Source organism: Salvelinus sp. IW2-2015, unplaced genomic scaffold, assembly GCF_002910315.2.
Source record: "Salvelinus sp. IW2-2015 unplaced genomic scaffold, ASM291031v2 Un_scaffold1585, whole genome shotgun sequence".
Classification (NCBI taxonomy): domain Eukaryota; kingdom Metazoa; phylum Chordata; class Actinopteri; order Salmoniformes; family Salmonidae; genus Salvelinus; species Salvelinus sp. IW2-2015.
Window position 1 is genome coordinate 89,143 of NW_019943009.1, and position 7,479 is coordinate 96,621.

The 7,479-nt window shown below is 43.8% G+C and overlaps 2 protein-coding genes across 2 annotated transcripts in view; one reads left to right on the plus strand and one right to left on the minus strand.

The window, feature by feature from the left end:
- The window catches only part of tomt (transmembrane O-methyltransferase), an 18,268-nt gene extending 15,031 nt beyond the window's left edge, over nt 1-3,237 (plus strand). Inside the window, exon 4 of the mRNA XM_024138779.2 lies at nt 2,739-3,237. Coding sequence (XP_023994547.1) covers nt 2,739-2,936 — 198 coding nt within the window. The 3' untranslated portion in view covers nt 2,937-3,237. The remainder of the gene's footprint in view (nt 1-2,738) is intronic.
- A 494-nt stretch (nt 3,238-3,731) lies between these two features.
- On the minus strand, nt 3,732-6,118 carry LOC112071322 (anaphase-promoting complex subunit 15). Its single transcript, XM_024138778.2, has 4 exons — nt 6,110-6,118; nt 5,359-5,418; nt 4,069-4,209; nt 3,732-3,947 (listed from the first exon to the last, which is right to left on the minus strand). The coding sequence occupies exons 1-4, from the start codon at nt 6,116-6,118 to the stop codon at nt 3,900-3,902; spliced, it is 258 nt and encodes an 85-aa protein (XP_023994546.2). The 3' UTR covers nt 3,732-3,899.
- Nucleotides 6,119-7,479: the final 1,361 nt, after the last annotated feature.

Sequence of the window (7,479 nt, forward strand, 5' to 3'; positions counted from 1 at the left end):
CTCTAGACCCTCCCCTTCTAACTCCCCTCTATACCTCCTCCCTCTAATAACTTCCTTCCTAACCCTCACTCATATAACTTCCCTACTAACCCTCACCTTATAACATCACTTCTATAACTTCCCCTCCTAACCATCACTTCTATAACTTCCTCCTAACCCTCACCTCTATAACTCCCTCCTAACCCTCTATAACTTCCCCTCTAACTCCCCTCTATAACTTCCATCTAACCTCATCCCACCTAACCCTCCCTCCAAACCCTCACCTCTATAACTTCCCAACTAACCCTCTCTAACTCCCCTCCAACCCCTCCCTCTATAACTTCCCTCCTAACCCTCCCCTCTGTAATTTTCTTCCTAACCCTCCCCTATAACTTCTCCTAACCCCTCACTTCCCTCTAAACCCTAAACCTCACTTCCCCCTAACCCTCCCTCTATAACCCTAACTTCCCTCCTAACCCTAACCTCACTTTCCTCCTAACCCTAACCCCCCCTAACCCTCCCCTCCTATAACCCCTTCCTAACCCTAACCCTCCCCTCATAACCCCCTTCCTAACTCCTAACCCTAACCCTCACCTCTGTAGTTGGCATCGGAGAAGGCAGACGTTTTACGTGCCTCCAACCGATTGTGTTTTTGTTTGTAACTTATTTTGTACATAATGTTGCCGCTACCGTCTCTTATGACCAAAGATAACTGCGATTACTCACCACGGACTGGCAGAATCCTTTTTTTCCTTTAACGAGTCTGACGCGAACTATATACTTTTTCAGGAACAGGCGGCAGAGAAAAGGGKCCRRAGGGCGGRCTGCCTTCTGAGAATTCGTAGGCGATCRAATAAACCCCCACTTCCTTCCATTCTGCTAGCAAACRTGCAATCTTTGGACAATAAAATAGATGACCTACGCGGAACATTAAACTACCCATGAGACATTCAAAACTGTAATATCTGATGCTTCACGGAGACGACGACACTATCAACATACAGCTGGCTGGCTATACTCTGCACCGGCAGGATAGAACAGCGGGTCTGGTAAGACAAGGGAAGGCGGGCTATACTCTGCACCGGCAGGATAGAACAGCGGGTCTGGTAAGACAACGGGCGGCGAGCTATGTATTTTTGTAAATAACAGCTGGTGCACGATATCTAAGGAAGTCTCAAGCTATTGCTCGCCTGAGGTAGAGTATCTCATGATAAGCTGTAGACCACACTACCTACCTAGAGAGTTTYCATCTGTATTTTTYGTAGCTGTYTACATRSCASYACAGTCAGAGGCTGGCACTAAGACAGCATTGAATGAGCCGAATTCCGCCATAAGCAAACAAGAAAACGCTCACCCAGAGGCGGCACTCCTAGTATCCCCGGGGACTTGAATGCAGGGAAACTTAAATTTGTTTTACCAAATTTCTATCCGCATGTTAAATGTGCAACCAGAGGAAAGAAACTCTGGACCACCTTTACTCCACACAGAGATGCATACAAAGCTCTCCCTCGCCCTGCATTTGGCAAATCTGACCATAATTCTATCCTCCTGATTCCTGCTTACAAACAAAAATGAAAGCAGGAAGCACCAGTGACTAGATCAATAAAAAAAGTGGTCAGATGAAGCAGATGATAAGCTACAGGACTGTTTTGCAGGCACAGATTGGAATATGTTCCGCGATTCCTCCGATGGCATTGAGGAGTATACCACATCAGTCATTGGCTTCATCAATAAGTGCATCAATGACATTGTCCCTACAGTGACCGTACGTATGTAAATACCCCAACCAGACGCCATGGATTACAGGCAACATCCGCACTGAGCTAAAGGGTAGAGCTGCCGCTTTCAAGGAGCTTGACTCTAACCCTGAAGCTGATAAGAAATCCCGCTATGCCCTCCGACAAGCCATCAAACAGGCAAAGCGTCAATACAGGACTAAGATCGAATCGTACTACACCGGCTCTGACGCTCGTCGAATGTGGCAGGGCTTGCAAACCATTACAGACGACAAAGGGAAGCACAGCCGAGAGCTGCCCAGTGATACGAGCCTACCAGACGAGCTAAACTACTTCTATGCTCGCTTTGAGGCAAATAACTATGAAACATGCATGAGAGCACTACAGAGGGTAGTGCGAACGGCCCAGTACATCACTGGGGCCAAGCTTCCTGCCATCCAGGACCTCTATACCAGGCGGTGTCAAAGGAAGGCCCTAAAAATTGTCAGACTCCAGCCACCCTTGTCATACTGTTCTCTCTGCTACCACATGGCATGTGGTACCAGAGCGCCATGTCTAGGTCCAAGAGGCTTCTAAACAGCTTGAACACCTAATAAAATGGCTACCCGGACTATTTGCATTGCCCCCCCCCCCCATCTTTTACACCACTGCTACTCTCTGTTGTTATCATCTATGCAGTCACTTTAATAACTCTACCTACATGTACATATACCTCAACTAACCAGTGTCCCCTCATATTGACTCTGTACCAGTACTCCCTTGTATATAGTCTCATTATTGTTATTTTACTGCTGCTCTTTAATTACTTGTTACTTTTATTTCTTATTCTCATCTGTATTTTTTATTTATTTTTTAAACTGCATTGTTGGTTAGGGGCTCGTAAGTAAGCATTTCACTCTAAGGTCTACACCTGTTGTATTCAGCGCATGTGTCTAATACAATTTGATTTGATTTATAACTCACCTCTTAACGCTCGTCTCTATAACTCCCCTCGTAACCCTCCACCTGTATTGTGGTCTGCAGGCTCTGGAGGGCTCTGGTCTGCTGGGAAAAGGCTCTGTAGTGCTTGCTGACAACGTCCTATTTCCGGGTGCTCCTAACTTCCTCCGACACGTCCGCAAGAGTGGCCTCTACGAGTGGAAGATCCACAGGGCCACTCTAGAGTACAGCAAGGGCATCAGGGATGGGATGGCTGAACTTGTTTACCAGGGGATCAAGTAGGGCGGGGGAATAGTGATGGACACACTCATCTATTACTTMGACATACAAGACTGAGGTTGGGGGCAACTTACTTTTGTTCTCTGAGCCTACTAGTCTCCTGCTGCCTTCTGCTCAGTGCTCCCTGCTGGTTGAATATCGTTCTGATAGTGTCTCGTGTGTTTTACAGGTCTGTCGCATTAATACATCCATTACATACATTCTCTGTACACATTGTTTTTCTTTATTTACATAAGAAACTTGACAAATTAAAAAGTGATTTACTTTTCATACAACTGAGCATCTGTTAAGTTCCTTTTTACAACTTGTTGAATACTGACATTCTATAGCATGTGTTCTTACTCTCCAGGTTTCTGTTGGCCACACACACACACACAGCCACAGCCACACACACACACACACACAGCCACACACAGCCACACACACCAGATTACCCAAGTGCAGTGTACAGGCTGTGGTTTATGCACATTCAGCTGGTTTAAGAGAACCCATTCAGATGTGACATATGACTGGGGGAGATGTCAAAGTACACACTCCAACAGAATAACGAGTACCAGAGAGGGGAGTGAGTTCAAACTCAGACATCCTTGAGTTAAATGTGTGTGTGTAGTCTAAACAAGGGGTCTGACTGTCTCGACCTGATGTGGAGGACAGAACTAGCAGAGGGGGGTTGAGGTGAAGGCCCTTTCTTTTTCCTAATGTTGCAAAACCACTTATCTGAAGAAACTTTTACAGTTCAGTCTTCACACATTGCAACTGTAGAACACTGAATGAGACGTTCTCCATGCAGTAAATGAGAACACGCACGTTCTCCATGCAGTAAACCACCCTGTCGTTTCCCATGGTGGGTGTGAACCGCAGGGAAAGTTCACCAGCCAAGACACACTGTCAGGAAGAGTAGATGAGCACCTATCCTGCTGGAGAGCTACTAAGGGGAAATCAGAGAGTAGCGAGGATTACTCTGGTCTAGATCATCCACTGGTCTTGGTCTTGGTCTGCTCCCTCCATGTCCACCTGCAGTTTGAGTAACATGACAGAGAGATGACTGAAATGTATAAGAGGTTCTAGTATTTCCCTTAGATACTGTTCCACAGACGTGACCCCTAACCCCTGGTTGTGTGTGTGTGTTTTAGACCTCGTTGACCTCGCCGTCATCCGGTGACTCGTTGTAGTCGTTCATCTCATCTATGTCCTGCATGTCCTCTTCATCCTCAGAGTCTTCTTCACTATCTTCCTCATCCTCATCCTCCTCCTCTTCCTCCTCGTCAAATGTCTGCTACACACCCACAGAGAACACAAACAAAAGCCACACACACCGCAGAGTGAGTATGGAAAATGRCAAAAAAACACCCCTCAACAGAAATACAGTACCAGTCAAAAGTTTGGACACCTACTCAATCAAGGGTTTTTCTTTATTTTTACTATTTTCTACATTGCAGAATAATAGTAAAGACATCACAACTACGAMATTTTACATATGGAATCATGTAGTAACCAAAAATGTGTTCAATCAAAATATATTTTATATTTCAGATTCTTCAAAGTAGCCACCCTTTGTGCAAAGCTGTCATCAAGGCACTCTGGCATTGGTATAAATTAAAGGACAMCTATGTCTTATTTTCATCCAAACGTTGACACAAAATTGTAAACTATGTGTATAATTTGAGGAATGAAATGTCATGAGATATTAAAACCTAGTTGCTAATCTCCCCTTTCTGTGTACCACACCACCATAWCAACATRCCCGAGTTCACACAGGGYAGGGGGTTTAGGATCACCATCTTTAACTTGGTTTCAATTTGAGCTAGCGAGCAACACATACACTACTGTTTTGTTTTGTATGTGCTGTTCTCTCCTCTCCTCTGTCTTTGGATGGTATAATTAAAGCGTGTGCTTTTCCTCCCTCTGGCCCTAATGACTCTACCTAATCTGGGAGCTGTTAGGAATAACCACAAAATGCAAACATTAACTTCTCTATTTTATTGCATTGTAATGCCTTTCCACCCCCCACATGGAAGCAACTACAAAATACATTACAATTGGATGTACTGGTGCCTCTCTGGCAATTTACAATATTGTTTGGGGACCTTCTTATTGAGGAATGTAATTGTTTTTCTTTCTTATACTGTATTAGATTTTGTCTGATGTAATTGTATATACAGGGCTCCCTTGTGAAAGTGACCCTGGTCTCAATGGTTTTTCCCTGCTTCAATAAAGGTTAAATAAAAATGTGAACATAGTCACCCTTTGTAATATCTCATTACATTTACATTTAAGTCATTTAGCGGACGCTCTTATCCAGAGCGACTTACAAATTGGGTGACACTTGGTCAAAATCCATACACATCTCATATACATTTGGGTCAACTTTTGGATGAAAATACAAGTGACTGACTAAAATAAATGTTATTTAAAGCTCAGATACCTCGAAGATTGGCTTCCCAATAGGCATCAGGTTATTGTCCTTCTCTGCGATGCTCTGTAACTAAGGGGGAGAGAGAGAGAGGTCAGTGTTTGTCAGAACCCAGGTTGGATCTTTGACTCCTGCCAGTGTTGCTCTGTCTTTTCTCTCTCGGTGTGTGTGGTGTGTGTGTGTGTGTGTGTGTGTGTGTGTGTGTGTGTGTGTGTGTGTGTGTGTGTGTGTGTGTGTGTGTGTGTGTGTGTGTGTGTGTGTGTGTGTGTGTGGTGTGTGTGTGTGTGTGTGTGTGTGAGGGGGTTATTGTGAGGTCTCCCTGCGAGGGAAGATTTCGGCGTTATCTCAGCCAAGGTCTCAGCCTCGTCACTGTAAGATTCCATTCCACCAGTAGTTTATGCACTGATGGTGTGAAAAATGGCAGCATGACTGATAGATTATTGCAATAAAACTTCTAGAGACTTTTTTTCAATCATTCTTAAAGAAAAACATGTCCTGTGACATATCTAACACAGGATGTTGCAGTTATCTGTCATAGTGTAACAGTGTTGCTTTCCGTCCCTCTTCTGCTCCCACCTGGGCTCGAACCTGGGACCCTTCTTCACATATCAGCAACTGCCTCCCACGAAAGCACTGTTACCTATCGCTCCACAAAAGTAGCGGCCCTGCAGAGCAATGGAGACAACTACTTCAAGGTCTCAGAGCAAGTGACCTTACGATTGAAACACTATTAGCGCGCGCCAACCTAATAGGCTGACCATACCGCTCGCATCGCGTGCACGAGTGTTGAAAAATAAATGTTGAAATCTATGTTATTCAATTATTGCCAACGGAGCGTCTGCGTTGCAGGGCTAAAATAGAAAATCAGTTCTATTTCTGACACAGATCGCGCTGCAAGTCCTGCCTCTCCCATCTCCTCATTGGTTTATAGAAACAGGTACCCACGTGCCATCTCCTCATTGGTTATACCACGTGGGTGACTGAAAGACGAACGAGGTCAGTGGCGGTAATGCACCTAATTTATGAAAGTTGCCAATCGCAATATAAAGTCCGAGAAGAAAAAGCATGGAAGGAAGAGAGGGGACTAGAAACGATTCGGTTGGCCGTTTCATGTGTGGATTAATTGGCGAGTAGAGGACCTTGTGCATTTCAGGTAAAATAACAACTCATATTTATATCCCAGGAACAAATTAGCTAGCAAGTGCAAGCTTAACTATCATAAATGTTTAATGCTTTTCGACCTGTCCCCAAATTAATATAATTGGTTCAGAGTTTGTTTTGATTGCGTTTGGTGTGGGGGGACAAAATACATTTATGCACGATGGCACTTGCGCGCAGCCGGTTTGGGTTCAAGTGTTAGCCTTGTAACCGCTCGTTGGCGTGCGCGAGCGGTGTAGTCAGCCTGTAACAATAGCATACGTTTTTTTAGGATTATTTCGTGGTTTTATAACTTTTATAATATGTGTAACTCTCGGTTTATGACAGCTGACTCAGAGGTCAGGGTATGCATAGTATGCAGCATAAAACTGTTATCACCAAGCCTCACATAAGATTTTCTTCACTGTTAATTAGTGAATGTGGAAATCACTGGTTTACTGCACCCAAAGGTCATGAGCTCATATTAAGTGTTTAAACTTTATCATTTCATATGCATTTCAGGCAGGGTAATCAATTTTCAGGCAGGTTCCAATGTCCTTCAAAGTTACATTTGCATGAAGAAAACTACCTATAACATATAGAGACAGGTGTAAAGTATATTTTCTATTCAAAATAAGTTCTGAAACCATTTTTTACAGTTTCACAGAGAGTAGCTTCTCCAAGTGAAAGTTTAATAAACTAAAGCGTTATACATAGCCTGCCTTTACTAAGCCGAAACTTAAACTTTCTCCGCAGTGTGGTCAAAGAGTATGATCATCCTTGCAGTTTATAATCTATATAGTATATAGTTTCATACCATTGACAACGGTTCATAAAGCGGAATTTTTTGAAATGAATATGCCTACACGCCCGGAGCGTTTACAAACGAACACCGGTTTTCCGGTCAGTTTGACATTTTTGAAATTTTATGTTTTGACAGCAAGACGGGATATCGGTTTTTACAGGTAAGACGGTGAACATTTAATCCCCCCCCCC